At 42.5% G+C, this 17,801-nt stretch overlaps 1 protein-coding gene across 19 annotated transcripts in view; it reads right to left on the bottom strand.

The window, feature by feature from the left end:
* The window catches only part of RBFOX1 (RNA binding fox-1 homolog 1), a 1,497,346-nt gene that overhangs the window by 81,102 nt on the left and 1,398,443 nt on the right, over positions 1-17,801 (bottom strand). For 17 of the 19 annotated variants that reach the window (XR_005016506.1, XR_005016507.1, XR_005016505.1 and 14 more), the window contains one exon: positions 2,014-2,094. The exons of the other annotated variants lie outside the window; for them this stretch is intronic. Coding sequence is in view for 14 of the 17 variants with exons in the window: in XM_036826196.1 (XP_036682091.1) it covers positions 2,014-2,094 (81 nt within the window). In the remaining 3 variants the exon portion in view is untranslated. The remainder of the gene's footprint in view (positions 1-2,013; positions 2,095-17,801) is intronic. 19 annotated transcript variants of the gene reach the window in all.

Here is a 17,801-nt window from a genome sequence, read left to right as displayed (position 1 = left end):
TATACCAATCCAAACTAGCCCTTTTTTGGAGTTAATTTGTTTTGTTCACTTCTATAAAGAAAAGTGAAATATACATACAGCATATAATCGTAGAGAGCCACGCTGTCCAAGATGGTAGCCATCAGCCCCAGGTGGCTAATTAGAGTAACATTAAGTAAAATTAAATGAAATTAAAAATTCTGTGCCTCGGTCCCACGAGCATGTGTACTGAACTGTGCAGATATAAAACACTTCATTCTATACAGTTCTGTAGGACAACAATGTTAGAGAAAACCCCAAGTAATACTCTGGGTCTAACGCTATGGTGAGTTTGGGTCACCCTCTCTCCTACGGAAAATAACATTAATGGAGAAGGAGGGACAGGTATTTACAATGGAAAGATGATGAGATTTAGAGTCAAACAGAGCCCGAAAAGCAGACAAAAGTTGATTAATCTCACCAAGTTCAAAAAACAAATCTACCATATCCTGGCTGTGTGATCCTGGGTGAATCATTCCACTTCTCATTGCCCTCCATTTCCTCAGCTGTAAAGCAAACATTATAATACCTACCTGGTGCAGATTTTGAGGATTACACAAGGTTGAGCCTGTGAAAATGTGCAGTAGCTTTCTAGTTCTAGGAGACATATGCAAATAATTTACACTGGCCCAAATGGGACAACATTCATAAATTCAGAAAGGACCATTTCTCGCCAGTACGGTTAGATTTTGGCATCTTGGGGACACGGAAAAATACCTTGCATTTAAGGAATGTCAAAGCTTCTGCTGAAGATTACACTCTGCTTGGGAGAAACAACTGGCTACTCCCATGACCCGATGACTTCAGGGACCCTCGGGTTTCTCATAACCATGATGCTTTTGGCTTCCCTGTGACTGCTTCTAACCTTTGCCCCCGCAGCGAAGAGTTTGAATTGTCTCAGTCTTTGGAAATTGAGATGCTAGATCTTGGTACATGGTGAAGATTCCCCTCTTGTCTCTCATCCTCTTAATCACCCTGAGGCCGTTGCCTCTGCTCTCCACCTGCCCCCTCCTCTAGCTGATCTCAGAAGCAGCCCACCTTCCCTCTGGCCCCCGGACTCACTTTTGATCACCAATCCCAATGAGGACCCATTTGGCAGTTATGGGGATTCTCCAGGGTGTAGACGCACTGTATGAAATAGAGGGTAAGGTCTCGGCTGTGCCAGGGGACTTTGCGGAGGGGCAAACCAGCTGGAGAACCACGGTGGACTCAGCTAGAACTTGTAATTCTGCAACCTGCTCTGGGAATTGGGGTGGGGGCGGGGCATTCTCCACTCCAGAGGATCGATCCCAGGCAGAGAAATCCTTGATTTTTTCCGTGCCAACACTGTGATCTCTGTTCCATATTTATTTTTGGTCTCCTCCCCCTAGCAATTCATGGCTATATCTATTAAAGTGCTTTTTAAATTATTATTTCCGCCCCCCCCCCCAGTTAAATGGGGGAGAACCACATTTTTCTTTCATTTCTTCCTCCTTAGTGGAATCACAAAGGATGATACAGCCTTGCAAACAAATCACTGGCCACGGGCTAGTAATATTTCCCACAATGAGAAAACTGTGCCCAAGATCACCAACCAAGCACCTTTTGCTAGGGTAGGGTGCCACTTGGATGGCCTGCATATTTTATTTCAATTATTTTCGTATCGATTTGCAAAGTTGTGATAGAAGGCAGGCAACAAACTATGTCCCCCCCACCTCCCATCCCCCTGCCCCCAACCCAAAGCCCCACGTCCCATCCTTTGGCCCCAATCCTGACAAAGGTCTAACGACGAATGGCTGGGACAGCTGGGAAGTGAGGATTCAGACATGAGCAGAGGGGTTAGATGCTAAGGCAACAGGGAAAACCAGAGACATGCTTATGAGAGTCAGCTTCACCTCACAGAGAGCAGCAAGGGAGGGTGGTGCAGCGGGAGTGGGAGAGAACTTACATGGCAGGGAAGGTGATTGGACTCAGACTTATGTCACAAAACAAAAAGAGCCACGAGAGCGGGCTTACTTGCGGAGGTATATACAAGTGAGCTGGGGGCACTGTACATGGAAGATCCCTCCTGGTTTGCCTGGCACAACAGCACGGTGCCTACGGAAGAGAGAGAGAGAGATGGTATCTGGTTGGGGGACAGGCACGCTACACCTGGGAGATCACGGCAACGCAAACGAGAAAGGCAGAGAAATGAAAACACAGCCACACGCCCGAGCGCAGGATGGGGACACCCAGGGAAGCCCCCTGCCTTAGCCAAAGGGGATTGGTAGGAGCCCACCCGCCCAGCCCACCACACACATGTCATTCTTTTTGCACATAGGGTTTGGGTAGTGGGGTCTGGTTTCAGATCAGGAATGCAGGCAGCATGGCATAATCAAAAGGGAGCTTTAGAAATATCACAGAGAACTGGGCAACAAGCTTGACTCAGATATTACTTAGCTGTGTGATCTTGATAAGTCACTGTACCTCTCTGTGCCTCGGGATTCCCATCTGGAAAATGGGGGTGAATATACCTATCACCAGGAAGGGTTATGAATCGTATTATTGGAGAGGTGCCCAACACAGGGGCTGGCATGTAATAATCACTGAATAAATGGTAAGCGCATGCATCGATATGTTTAAAGAAAACTTTTCCTCTCCCCCATTTTAGTTTTTCTGAATCAGTTCTTCAGAGGAAGAACAGAAGTAAGGCAGGGAAAAAATAAAAGCAACTTGGCCATCCCTGGGACCCACCCTGGACCCATACTGGACTCGGGTGAGACCACTTTTGGCTTCTGCGTTTCCAGTTTCTTCCCTAAAGCTCTCTGCCTTCCAGCAGGAGAGGCTGCTTCCTAAGCCTGCGGACCACGGCTGCACTGCAGTGATGACCTCCTCTCCCTGATTTACAGCAAAGGGCCTCGGGCTTATCCTTGCAACATGGAATTTGATAGCAGGGAAGAGTGGTGGAATCCTGAGATAGCGCCTCAACCTATGACATCTTGTGAATAACACCCACTCCACAGATGACCAGGTTAGGGAATCTTCAGGGTATCAGTTCTGTTCTCCTGCTGCCGCGAAGCTCAAACGCAAAGAGTTTGAGAAGAATGAGAGAGACCTTTGGGGACTTGTAAGCGTGTTACTGATGATAGAAACGGGCTCCTGTGGTTTCTGTTCCCTTCCCTGGCTGGGCAAGGTCAGCCGCCTCCATTTGTTTCTGCTTTCTTCTGTCATCACAGCCGCCGTGAAGCAATCTCCTGGGAGAAATCGCCCTGACTTCCAGTCAACTCACCTATATCCTTGGAGACTTGCCCCTTGGGAGGGGTTCTGCAATCCTTTGGTATCTTTCCCAATGTCAACAAAGGGGAGTTAGAACCTCTAGAGTGAGAGGGAGGTTTGCCAAATAGAGAGGGGCTGCCATACAATAGCATTAAGAGACAGGAATCTTTTCTGAACTTCAAAACCAGATGCAGTTCCAAAGGGGGTCTCCAGGACCACCATCCTTCAGGTATTGAGCCAAAATAGAGGAGTCACGTGAGGAGGACTGAAAAGGTTTCCTCAAATTCTACCCTGGGTTCCCTGTGTTTCTCTAGATTCTGTACATTATGTCCAGGCAAAACAAAGGCTTTGTTAAAATCCCTAAGCCACCTCACCCTTCCCACAACACGAGGTCGGCCAGTTCCATCCAATCTTTGACAAGGAGAAGTAGCCCGTGGACAGAAGTTCTATCTGAAGGGATCCCCCCTAATTGTTCTCACATTTAACCTGCTATGCCATGCTTATAGCTGGAGAAGAGCCCCCCTCTTTCTCCTCCTCCTACAAAAGCCTGGATAGAAGAGTGAAATTAACTAACCCTCTCTGATAGTCAATATATTGAGAGTCTGGATGGGCCTGAGTCACAATCAACCTTTGCTAAACTGATAGTTCTTTCTTCTTTCTACTTTATTTAAATATAATTTATTGCAACGTGTAAGAGGAGACTTCACATGTTCTAATTTCTATTCAGTAGGTTTTTCCACTTCTGGCAGGAAACTGGCATAGTATAGGGATTAAGAGCAAACAAACTAAACACACCCAGATCATGGGGCACAGGGTCCGAAATCAACCCACAGGAGGCAGGATACCTACGAGAAAAGACATGTCCTAGCCTCTATTCTGCTTTATCAGGGAAGCTCCTGATTTTGCAGGGGTTGCCTGTAAGCTTGTGCTCAGTGCTAGAAATCTTAGAAGAAACTAATATTTCTATAGGATATACAGAAAGCTACCAGATCAGAATCTTCTGGGGAGAAGGGGACCCAGGCAGGCGGATTGTGAGAAAGCTCCCTGGTTAAAAACCACTTTAAAAATGAGATCTGAAGTTTCTTGGGGTGCCTAGGTTTCCAAAGAAAAATATAATTGTAGCAAAAACATATCCAGAAAGGCATTTCAGTATTGTGCAGTTAAAAACCTTAGGGTCAATTTTCAATACTATGCTCTGTAATTTAGTGAATCCCACTGGGACACAACACAGATTCTCTCTAGAAAACGAAATCCTGGAAGTGCATAATGATGCTTTCCTAATTTTCTTATGCTGTGGATTCTGAGAAAATAGACTGAAATAACTTTGGATGCCCTCTTTGTAGTAAAAAAAAAAAAAAAAAGTCTTTATGCAATGATTTTGACCTTTGTAAAATAAAATCCATACCGTCACAGGACTTGGTTTTTATTTTACCTGAAAACATCCTCCAATTTAATTTGCAAAGTACTTATTGTATGTTCTGTTAGTACTTTGTGACCTTTTCTTACAAGAAAGCTTTGAATTAAACAAAACCAAAGCGGCAGAGAACACTGTAACCTCCATGTGTTTTTTGGGTGGGAGTCAGTAATGTGTGTTTGTTTAAAAAAGTCAGTCAATTAGATAATAGGGTACAAACAGCAGTATGAGGAGTGTTGACAAGGTCATTCAAGGCACTTTGTGATAAACTATATGGAAAAAGAATCTAAAAAAGAGTGGATATATGTATATGTATAACTGAATCACTTTGCTATACAGCAGAAAGTAACACAACATTGTAAATCAACTATACTCCAATAAAATTTTTTTTAAAGAGGCACTTTGTGATATAGCATGGACTGAGCTTTCTAATGAGTCTCCCAAACTGAGTCTTTGATCTGCCCCCCAACATAGACACTCCAACAACCATGAACTGTCTATAACCATCGCAACGTCCTGTATTTCTCAGACTTCCGTGCCTTTGCTTTATAAACCTCCTTAGAATTTAAGGATGGCAACTATGTTCAAATTACACCACTATCCACCCATTCCTTAACCAGGAGAAACCATTCATCAATTTCAATAGTGTCCTTTCCCATTAGCCTGGAATCCTCAGGATCATTCTTAACACAGCTTCTAGGCAGTTACTATCATTAGATCAGTGTCAGTGGACGGGATGAAACTTCTATCCTATTCCTGCTCTTACTGTTAGGTTAAACCATATGAAATTGACCTTTCTTATGTCAAATAGGGTTGACATTGGCAATTATATGTGGTTCAACCGAAAATAAAAGAAGTGGTTCTCCCCTACCCCCAACCCTTCTGCATTAAGTGTCACCTCCTCTCTTCCCAGTCCCCAGGAGTTAATTAATTACTCCATCTTCTATGCTCCTATCACACTTAAAAAAAAAAAATCTCCCTAGTAGATCCTTTGATACGCAGTATTACAACTCTTTATTTACATATCAGTCTTAGCTACCGAGAATCCCCCTGGATCAGAGCCAAATCATAGTCATCCTTTTATCCCCAGCTCCTAGCAAAATACCTGGCCCTCAGAGGGATTAATGAATATGATTGAATTATTATGTTTTTAAAGACCTCTTCATTTCTATTTTCTTTGCTAAAAATAGTGCTTTTCCCAACCAACCTTTCTGTCCCTTGTTTATAGCTGGGAATTTGCATGCCTACAGTTCACACTTGTTTCCTCCTCTTTTCTGGTTCTTTGAAGGTTGACTCATCCAGTTTAAGTGAAACCTGGGGAGCCTGGCTGTCCGTTTCCTGGAAGGTTGATGACTCTATCTGCAGCTGCAGGCACTGGGATCCATGTGACAGACCACGATCTCAGGATCATCAGAGCTTTTTCCAAAGCCTGTCACGCTCACTTGCTAATCAGAGGGCCATGATCGTCAGCATCCGAAACTCTGGCAAGACGTGGGTCCCGATGGCCGCTCTCAGGCTGGATTTGGCATCTCCAGTGGGGGAGGGTGAGCCAGGATCCACACCTCAGATGGGGCAACCCAACTCTTCCTTCTCACCTGCAGACCCCCCACTGGGTAGAGGGCCATTCCTGGCCCCTGGAGGGGCAAGGAGAAGCCCAGCAGGGGTGTTTCCTACCACAGACAGGAAGGGGAAACTCTCTACATTTTGTTTTACTCTGCTGCCAACCCTTACGTGAAGAACTTGGACACAAACCAACTGGAACCAGGGTGCGGTTTCACCCCTCCAGGCCTTGGCACAGGGTGGTCCTCTCCCAGGAAGCCCTTCCTCCCCACCCTGAGATAACTCCCCTCCCTTCCCACTGGGCTCTGGCTTCTCCTCCTCCTAGAGACCGGGTCTATGTGCCTCCACCTGGCCAGGTTCAGCTTCCCTCCTCCGCTTTTCTAGATGGTGTTGCAATGGTCTATTTAACGAGTATCTTCCCCATGGATGCACTGAACTCCAAGAGGTCGAGAATCATGTCTTACTCATCGTCCTGTGCCCATGGGTCCAGGGACCTAGGCTCAGAGGCAGGAAGCAACTGAGGAGAGAAACTACGGGAAGGGATTCTGGTAGGCGGCCCTGTCACACTTTCAAGAAATAAAATTAGAATGTTAAAGGATTTTGCAACGGTTGCCCTTCCATTTTAACACCAAATAGGCAGGGCTACAAGCCAGTCCAGTGAAATGCCTAAGCCCTCCCTATAATTTCTAAATTAAAAAAAAAAAAAAGTCAAAGAAACATTCCAATTGCCTAGCAACTGGGAATGACTGATTCGCTTCATTAGCTCCAAGATGAAGATGGGCTGGGAGATTTAGAGAAGGATGCTCTTATCTCTGTTGAAATGCAAAAAAACAAAGACTCAAAGAATAACAACAACAACAAGACTTTGTAAAACATCTAAGAGCCAATGGGAATTCAGGAGCACCTGCCGTGTGAGGTCCTGTGTGTCCCATGGTCCCTGTGTCTCCACAGACATCTAAGAGGTGCTAGTCCAGGGTCACTTGAAAACAGAGATCATTGCTGGAGTCCCGCTTTCCGGATGTCACTTGTCCTATGATGGGACCCAGGGCGTGCCACCCCAAAATGTGCCTCAATGGCATATTGGTTAGTTTGAATTAAAGTTACTTAAGAATACTGAAACTTCTCTCTGCCTCCCTGAAAGCAGGAAATAAATCTCTCACGTGAAAGGTGCCCTCCCAGCATCTGGAAGTAGAAAGACACCCTTATCATCAGAGAGAGGGAATTCTGGGCCGAGAAGCCTGCACCAACAAATCTTGTGACTTTTTAAATTTACTACCCCAAGCTCAAACCAAACTCTGTTTAGACTCTTTACTAATTCAGCATCCAAAGCCTAAGCTTCTTTGTGCTGTCAATTCCTCACACATTTTTTGTCTAAAAAGTATAAAAGCTGCCTGCTTTGGCCACTTCTTAGGTCCCATTTCTATGAGACCTCTGTGCACACGTATTAAAATTTGTTTCTTTTTCTTTTTCTCCTGTTCATCTGTCTTGTGACAATTTTATTATTAGACCAACCACAAGCACTCAAGAGGGTTGGAGGGGGAAATTTCCCCCTCCTGATACCTAGTAACTCTAGAAAGAGGGCTGAGGGGAAAAAGTCCCAGAGGGGACCATTACAGAGCTGCCTTCCTGTCTTCAGTGCTGGGCTCGGGAAAGATGGGGCTATGAGTTCATTCATTCAGCAGCCGTCTATTGGGACCTACTGTGTGCCCACTGTGTGATCTGGGGTACACCTGCTGAACCCCATATGCTTTTCAGAAAAAAAAAAGGTCAACTCTTTTAGTACTCATATGATCAGGAACAACTATATACACAAGAAGAAGAAAAAGAAATAATTCTGAATATCAACCCCAAGCCTTAGACAGCACAGTTAGTTACTTTGCTTGCTGAGAAAAATAAAATTTAAAAGTAATTTTGGGCTTCCCTGGTGGCACAGTGGTTAAGAATCCACCTGCCAATGCAGGAGACATGGGTTCGAGCCCTGGTCCAGGAAGATCCCACATGCCGCGGAGCAACAAAGCCCGTGCGCCACAACTACTGAGCCTGCGCTCTAGAGCCTGTGAGCCACAACTACTGAGCCCGTGTGCCACAACTACTGAAGCCTGCACGCCATAACTACTGAGCCTGCGAACCACAACTACTGAGCCTGCATGCCACAACTACTGAAGCCCGCGCGCCTACAGCCCATGCTCCGCAACAAGAGAAGCCACCGCAATGAGAAGCCCGCGCACCGCAACGAAGAGTAGCCCCCGCTCGCTGCAACTAGAGAAAGCTGCACACAGCAACAAAGAACCAGAGGCCAAAAGTAAATAAATAAAATAAATAAATTTATTTTTTAAAAAAAGTAATTTTGGAACAATTTTTATCAGATGCGACTATTATGACTTTGGCAAAATATTTATTCCCTCTTTCTATGATGTATTGAACTCATAACTGAAAATGTTGCAAAGTAATAGGCATCACTACTGGAAATAATATTTTGATTTCATATAAAAAAAGAAACTTTTATTCAATATTTACCGAAGAGTATTTACACTGCATTGGTCCCTCCCTAATAAGAAGGGTCAGATAGTATTAGGCTTTTTTATAGATGGAAAAAAAGGAGGCACAGAACAACGATGTCATTTACGAAAAGCCTTCCCATCAATCAGAGGCAACTTCCAGGTGAGAAACCAGCTACCTGTGTTCCTCGACCTTTGCTCACTTTCTCAGTGACTCCTTCCTGCTTCTATGGTTGCTGAATGATTTTTAAAGTTTTTTATTTTTAATTAGAGTAAAAGTAGGAAAATACTGATTATGGTTGAAAAAACAAACTGTGAGCCGGGGAGAAAAGGAGACTTCACTGAAACAGAAACCCGCTGACTTCTTTCTTGTGGGAGCAGGACTTTAAGAAAGCAGGTGGTATCACCCAGGGTTCTCACAACCACTTGCATCCCCAGAATCCCCTGGAGGGTTGGTTAAACACGGAATGCTGGGCCCCATTGCCAGTGTTTCTGATTCCATAGGTCTGGGCTGGAGTCTGGGAACTTGTATCTTTCACAAGTTCTCATGTTGTCTGGGGACCATACTTTGTGAAACGCTGGAGAAGAGCCAGTCCCCCAAACCTCAATGCCCTGAGTTCTTTCCACCCTTAAATCAGAGGTTTTCAAAGCCTCCAGAGTTTAAGAACCACCTGGGAGAATCTGAAGTGGTGTACCCTCCCAGGCCGCAGCCCTGAAAAGTGTGACTCAGCGGGTGGGAAATCTGCATTTCCATCAGCAACCCGGGTGATTCTGCTGCTCTGAAGATGCACTCAGAGTAAACCAGGCCTTAGGTCATCACATATTTAGAAGAAAAATGAAAATGGAGAAATATATCTGGTCTGTTTACTTCTGTGGGCAAAGAGGTAGAATTTATTTACTTTTGATCTTTCCCCTTTTGTCCTTTGACCAATTTTGCCTTTACTTTGGAGCATTTCAAACGAAAAAGCATACCTCACTTCTAGTCCAAGCTATTCTGTCAAAGTCTCTGGAGGCAGGCTGGGGAAGAAGGCATACAAAACACTAATCACATAATCCTAGAGAGGTCACCCTTGGTTTTCCATCCAGAAGAAGACATAACGGCACTCCTGCTCTACTGTATGGGCTGAGTGGTGTTCCCTCAAAATTCATACATTGAAGTCCTACACCCAGTACCTTAGGACGTGACTGTGTTTGGAGATAGCATCTTTAAAGAGGTAATTAAGGTAAAATTAGGGTAGAACCTAATTCCTATAACTGATGTCCTCATAAGAAAAGGAAATTAAGACACAGACACAGAGGGAGGACCGTGTGAAGACAAAAGGAGAAGATGGCCGTCTACAAGTCAAGGAGAAAGGTCTCAGAAGAAATCAACCCTGCCAACTCCTTAATCTCAGACTTCTAGCCTCCATAACTGTGAGAAAATAAATTTCTGTTGTTGAAGACACACAGTCTATGGTACTTTGTTGTGGTAGTCTTACCTTATCATGAACCCTGCCTTGAGGATCAATGAGGAGCTATCGTGAGGGTCCCCTATGAAGCATCATAAAAGCATCAAACTTCTGTTCTACTTAGAGACCTGGGAGGTTGCCATGTGGTCCCTGCCAATGGAGGTTACTGCTTCCAACTGACAAATTCATCCAAAGCCTGACGATTCTGGCTTTTACAGTTACGCAGTTTTGAACAGACTAGCATTGAGCTAATCCATGTAAGAATATTTTCACAGCTAATACCTAAAGCTTTTACACATGCCTGAAAGCTGAGCTTCTCTGAAGGGTTATGGGAGCATTTTAAGTACAGAGGTATTTCCATTTAGGCACAGAGGCTGCAGAAAATATTGCATGTATATTTAATTCTTATAAATCAAATCATGTTTTAATTGCGCCAGGGGATTTCCATATTTAAAGGAGCCCTGGAGTGAATCTGTCTATAGTGTAAATAATCCTTCTTTCCAGTTTATTTGGTGAGTTTTGATTTTCCTATTTAGAAATAAACACATCACTTTTTTTTCTTTCCACGTTTTATTTTGACGTAATTGCAGAAAAAAAGTTGCAAGGACGGTATGTCAGATCTCTGTACAACTTTCTCCTTGATTCTTTATTGTTTAAAAAATGTAATGACTCGACTGTTATCTTAAGCTCCTGCCTCCAAATTTAGGCTAATAGAGGCTTTTACAGAAAATAGTCGATTGACTCAATATGATAATAAATATATCGGATCCTCAAATGTTACAGTGACAATTCCAAAAATTGCTTACTGAAGACCTGCTAAGTGCCCCGCAAACCCTCTCCATGTTTAATTTGGATCATCCCCTACTCTTAACCCTATAAGAGAGGTACTACTATTATATCCACTTAATGGATGAGGGTACTGAGACAGAGAGAGGTTAAGGATCTTGCCCAAGATCACACAGACAGAAATATTGTGGTGCTGAATGCAAAATAAACCAACTAGATTCCTGGACCCATGGACTTAAGGCTAATCTTCTAAATCAGGTGCAGGCAAACTACAGTCTTCTGGTGAAATCCGGCCTACCACCTTTTTTGTATGGCCATGAGTTAAGAATGATTACATTTTTATATGGTTGAGGGGAAAAAAAATCAATAGAAGAATAATATTTGGTGACAAGTGAAAATTATATAAAATTCAAATTTCAGTATCTATCAATAAAGTTTTATTGGAACACAGCCACACTCATTCACTTGCATATTATTTATGGCTGCTTTATGCTACAACAACAGAGCTCAGTAATTGCAACAGAGAACGCATGGCCCTCAAAGACTAAAAGATTTGCTACCTGGAACCTTACAGAATACATTTGGGGACCCTTGTTTTAATGTCTACTTTCTGTTTGGAACAATACTACTACTAATTATCTCTCAGGAGAGCATTAGCCCCCCCCCCACCAAGGAAACTGTCACTAAAAATTTCAGAGGGTATCATTTTATCAATATTTTGTCAAAAATTTAATTTTATTTCAGTTTTGTTTAAAAACAAACATCCAAAAACAATTTGAAGACATGTTTTTTCAATACTTGTCCCAAATTTCTTTTTAATTCATTGTGGTTTAAGACAATGGAACAAGGAGAAATATGGTCCCATAAGGTATTTGTGGAAGGATAGTAATTCAGTTACAACAAAAACAATGCAAACAAATTTTATTTCCTAAGGCATTTGGCCTTCTGGGTCCTGGGTGTCAATATATAGATAAGGGCCATCCTAGATCTTTGCTTCTCAAATGCTAATATGAACTGAATCAATGGGTGGGGACCCTTTTAAAATGTAGATTCTGATCTAGCAGGTTTGGGGTGGGGCCTGAAAGTCTACATTTCTAATAAGCTCCCAAGGGATTCCAGGGCCACCAACAACAACAGTAAAATACCTATGTAGGGACTATATAAACAATCTTCAGTACTGGTGATATTAATAAGACTGACAATTAAGATGCCATTGAGTTTCTGGTTCTGGACCAAGTATGTTCTACAAGCACTATAACTTTTTTTCTTATTAAATCCACAAGGAAACTAAAGCTGAGAGAGACAAAACTGTGAGACAAAACTGAAATCTGAGCCAGCTTTGCATGACTCCAAAGCTCAGACTCTCTCATGAAGCCTATCAATGGTGATACTTGGTCCTGAGTTGATGAAACATCCCCTCCAACCTTGGAATGGTAAATATCCACCAACGCCTTTCCAACAAAACCGTGTTTAAAGATTCTTCAGTCATCTTCTGGCTGAAAACACCTGACTCTGTCAGGCTAAAGATGTTAGCCACAAGCTCCTGATCACCTTTAAGAATTTGCAATAGGGTTTTAAATCCAACCAAGGAAGCCTCTGGGCAGAAGGTATCTTCTGTAGATAAGAAAAATCCCACTTGCAAGATAGAAATAAGACATGGGGGAAGGAAACACGGAAGAGAAATAGTGAACCCTTAAGCTCAGATAGTGTAGTTGGAAAAGCAAAGTTGGGCTTTGGAAACTTTTAAACTTAGTTTTTGCTAGACTCGGACAAAACTATCAGTTTCATTAAGTATTGTTGTAAGGATTAAAACTATTACATGAAAGCGTTTGGAAAATAGTAGGTAATCAATAAGTGATCTCAGTAATAGTAATAATGGAAATAGTAATTATTATTATTATTTGGAATCTCAAAATATGGCCCGTTGGGGACTTTTTTTGTTCTCTTGTTTTTGTTTTTGTCTTTATTTTTTAAAGAAAGGAGTAGCCGGGCTTCCTTGGTGGCGCAGTGCTTGAGAATCTGCCTGCCAATGCAGGGGACACGGGTTCGTGCCCTGGTCTGGGAAGATCCCACATGCCGCGGAGCAATTAGGCCCGTGAGCCACAACTACAGAGCCTGCGCATCTGGAGCCTGTGCTCCGCAACAAGAAAGGCCGCGATAGTGATAGGCCCGTGCACCGCGATGAAGAGTGGCCCCCACTTGCCGCAACTAGAGAAGGCCCTCGCACAGAAACGAAGACCCAACACAGCCAAAAATAAATAAATAAATAAATAAAATTAAAAAAAAAAAAAGAAAGGAGTAGCCAATTGCTAACTAATGTACTGTACATAATGCTAAACATAATAGAATTAATGGAAAACATCTTAAGATTGGGAAATAATTGCGAACATTTAAATTGGGGAGTTTTAATGTTACAAGACAGACGTCTGGCTTCTCTTGAGGAATCAGGAGACAGGGCCACATGGGTTTGGGCTAGTATTCCTGCCTGGCAGAGCCACTCAAAGTGATGGGGAGAAGCTACTCTTGCTCTAATTGAGATATGTCCCTTCCAATTTGCACATTTCACTTACTGATCTCACAACCTCCTCCTAAAGATATTTTAGTGTGCAATCTCTGCTTGGGAGAAAAAAAAATTACAAACTGTGCTTCGGCTGAAAACAGTGGAGTTTACAAGTCTCTGCAAAGAACCCAGATGGACTTCCTCCCTCTCTGCCTCTCATCCTCCAGGGGCAAGAGCTTCTATGATGCTACAAGAGTCCAAAAAGCCTTCCAGAAAGCCCTCCCTAGTGGCCCCCTCTTATATTTCACTTACTATTACAGAACTGGATTTTAGGAGGATCTGGGTATATTTGTGGGATGGCTGTAGAGATTCATCTTGAGTTTCCTCCTTATCCTAGATTAGGTTTAAAATCCTGACCTTATTCTTTTGGTGAGAGTAGAAAATACTATATTTCAACTCTGAATCTCTCAAAGAATAATCAGGTACATTTATTTAAATATGCCTCCTACATCTCTCTCTCTCTCTCACACACACACACACACACACACACACACAAACACACACAGAGCAATGGGCTGAAAGCAAGTAGGCTATTTCACCTGGTGAAAATTGTTTTCGAAAATGACAGAGAACTAATATAGAGGGTTTCAGTGTCTACAATACCACATGTATACCAAACAAACACTAGAAACATACAAACGGATTCATATTTTTTCCAGAGGAAATATCAATGATATTGGGGTGTTCGTGTTTTTAAAATGATACTGAGTTTAACACAATGATGAGTGTACATCGATTAACCTCTGCGTCAGTTTTAAATGTATAACCCATTAACTAATTTAATCCCCTAAAAAAATAACAGCCATTGGCATTATTCTTTGAGTAATCCTTGTTTAGTTTCCATAATGGTATACAGTTTAATGAAAAACTCATTAGAATGTAGCATGCAGCATAATTAATTCTGGCTGATTCTTTTGGTGTTAATAGCTAATGCAGATGCTGGATTCCATTTTCCATTGGCTTTATTAATTTTTCATAAACCAATATTTTCACTGTAATGGGTTGTAACAGTTCCATAGAAGTTCTAGAAATGCATTAACTGTCATCAATGAAGTTAATCTAACTAGGATTTTGAGATTTGTGTGTTGGTTCTTCAACACTACATTTTTTAAAAGAAAAGGGGACAGCTTCATTTTATATTTGGAGAATGAGTATCTACATATAATTAACATAAAGTATATTAAACACTATGGCCAATTTGTCTCTATTTACACAACTTAATTGGCTGGGCTAATAACAGTGAACCATAAATTTCGAAAAGAACGTTGAAAGTGGAGAGCAAAAAAATCTTCAAAACGAAATGGTTTATGATAGAATGGCAACTCAAGTTAAAACATAAAGAGAAAAACGAACCAACCTCATTTAAAAGATCTCTGGTAATTTGCTTTCCTCAGAAAAGTTTTGGACAAAAGTAGGAGACACATTGTATAATAGCTTTCGTTGTTGGGCACCAGTTGGTAATCCTGGGGTCTGTCAAGAACCCAGTCTCTGGGACTGGTGGCCAGTCACCGATGTGGTCTTACATCTTACAGGGCTTAACCCACATATATTGTTCATGATGAGACTCCGATTTGTTGCGAATGTAGGTCTGGGCCCTAATTCATCACTGTGTTCTTAGTATTTTTTTTTTATTATTTCATTTATTTAATCAGAGCTTTCAATGGTTGTCAACCACTCAACAGATAAATTCCAGAATCCAGATTCCTTTTTATGGTATTATCAGGTCTTTAGCAACTTTTCTCTAGAAGGTTCTTTCTGATCTCAGTCTATTTCTCAGTCTTTGGAGAAAACTGATTTTGCCTTAGAAATTCCCATCTCAGATGAACATCAAGTACTTGTATTTATTTTTAATTCTGTTTTAACTTTTCTCAATGGATTCTGAAGATAAGGTTGAGAAACTCCTTTGGTCGCTACCAAACTTCTCCTTATTTACCCCTACAATGATCTTCTCTCTGCCTTCTTGGCTGGCAAACTCTAACTTATCCTTCCAGACCCAATTTATGGCACTCCTTTTAATGCAGAGAGAGTGGTTATTTTCCAGTGGTCCAGGAGGTACCATCATTTATTATACCCTGAGTTTATTTGTGTGCATCCTTTACTGCCCTGCCAAATTCTGGAGGGAAGGGCTGTTACCCTAGAGTCTACCACAGTGCCTGGCACTTCCCAGGTCCTCAGTGCTATAACTCTGAGCTAAAGGATGAATTAATGGAAGCCAGTGGTATGTGTGAATTCATACACAGCCTCTCTTTTTGGCCCTTCCTTGATGGACATCATACAACTGAGTGACAGCCAGCTAACCATGGGTTCATGCAGTATCGTGTAATTGCTACCAAATGCAATGCTAAAAAACCAAAACCAAAACCAAAACACCTCCCCAGGGCATAAGCTTTGTGTTTATTAAATCTGGAATCTACAGCCAGGGTCAGCAAAGTAGGGGCCAAGGCTTTCACAGTTGTACATAGCTGGTTGGTGGGGAGAGGAAGATGACTATTTCATGACACATGAAAATTACATGAAATGTAAATGTCTGTGTTTTTAAATAAAGTTTTATTGGAACACAGCTATGCCTATTCCTTTATGTATTATCTATGGTTACTTTTGCACTAGAAGGGCAGAGCTGAGTAGCTGTGGCAGAGACTATATGGCTCATAAAGCTGAAAGTATTGACTAATTGGCCCTTTACTGAAAAAGTTTGCAGACCCCCGCTCTAAGTGAAAAAGCCACTCATTCCTTCCTCTTTCATAACTAAATTCAGCTTCATCTTTTCTCCTAGAATCAGCAAACACAGTAGTACGTCTTGTCTTATATCACCATCCTCATCCTCACCGCTTCCATCATGATCACTGCTGTGATATGTTCTGAGCTTGCCAACTCCATTTTCTTTTTTTTAATGTTGGGCAGGAAGGGGTTAACTCAGCAGGCCCGGCCTGCTCAAACCTTGTGCATCTCCCCCCAGAGGCTTGTCTTTAGGACTGGTCAGCTCCTGGGAGATGAGTTCTGAGCCCTTGGAATATCCTAGCTCATGAGATTGTTTTTGGATGCCTGTGGCCTTGGGCCCCACAGTACCAGTTGGATAAGATTGTTTATGGAAGCAATGTGATTTATGGTGAGTATTTATTTTTGCTCTTTGGGTTAAGGTTTGAGTAGTTGAGGTCAGTCATGGGTGCTCCAGGTCTACATGACCAACTCCCCCAAAAAAACTTGACGCCAAGGCTCAGGTGAGCTTCCCTGACTGGCGACACTTTGCATGCGCTGTCACACATCTTTGCTGGGAAAACGAAGCACTTCCTGTGACTCTCCGGGGAGAGCACACCCAGGAGCTCCCACCTGGTTTCTTCTGGGCTTCCTCCCAGGTGCTCCTTCCCTTTGCCAATTTTCAATCTGTAGCCTTTTGTTGCAATAAATTGGAATTGTGAGTATATCAGCCTTTCTGCATCCTGTGAGTATGTCTAACCAAGCCAGCTCTGCAGCATAAAATCAAACTATGCTTTTCCCTCTGGAGTCAAAATCACAAAGGAATGCCCAGAAGAGGAAACATTTGGGCAAATGTCTCTCTTTCATTCTTTGATTGCCATCAATAACTACAGCTGCTTGGACATCTTTAACAGTAGCCATCAGCAGGGCATGAGAATTTTTAAGATATTTGGTGCATGTGTCACATCTTTACTCATGTGCTTCTATTAGGACCGGGTTTTTCAACCTCAGCACTATCAGAATTTTAGGCCAGATCATTCTTTGTGTGGGGGGCCGTCCGGGGCTCTGTAGGATATTTTGCAGCATCCTTAGCCCCACCGTCTAGAGGCCAGTAGTGAACACCCCTCTCCCCAGATGTAACCGTGAAAATTGTCTCCAGAAATTGCCTGATTCCTTTGCGAGGCAAAATCACTCCCAGTTAAGAACCATCAATCCAAAATACTGGATTAACTAAAGCATGTCTGTGTAATAGGGAAGAACAAATCTGACTCCACATTAGATCTGTTTCTTTTACTTTAACCTTTGTATTCTTTTGCTTTGAGTTAAGAATGTTGCCTATAGCCTGAAATATACAGGATAGCTATTCTCAAGGCTCTGACCTTTAAGAGTATAACACTTTTCCATTCTTATAGAGATAAGAAAGTTGCAGAACAGAGAATAACATTTGTTTTGTTGGAGGTTTATAGGAACATCGTGACCTGAGCTAGGTGCACAAAGGATTCCGACACCAAGAAGTGTGCAACAACCAACCTGGCCCCTCCTTCACCTTGCCTTTAAAAATACTTTGCTGAAACCCTTCAAGGAGTTTG

Source organism: Balaenoptera musculus, chromosome 15 (assembly GCF_009873245.2).
Source record: "Balaenoptera musculus isolate JJ_BM4_2016_0621 chromosome 15, mBalMus1.pri.v3, whole genome shotgun sequence".
Taxonomy (NCBI): domain Eukaryota; kingdom Metazoa; phylum Chordata; class Mammalia; order Artiodactyla; family Balaenopteridae; genus Balaenoptera; species Balaenoptera musculus.
The sequence above is the reverse complement of the archived record's forward strand: the minus strand, read 5'-3'. Positions and strand labels throughout refer to the sequence as shown.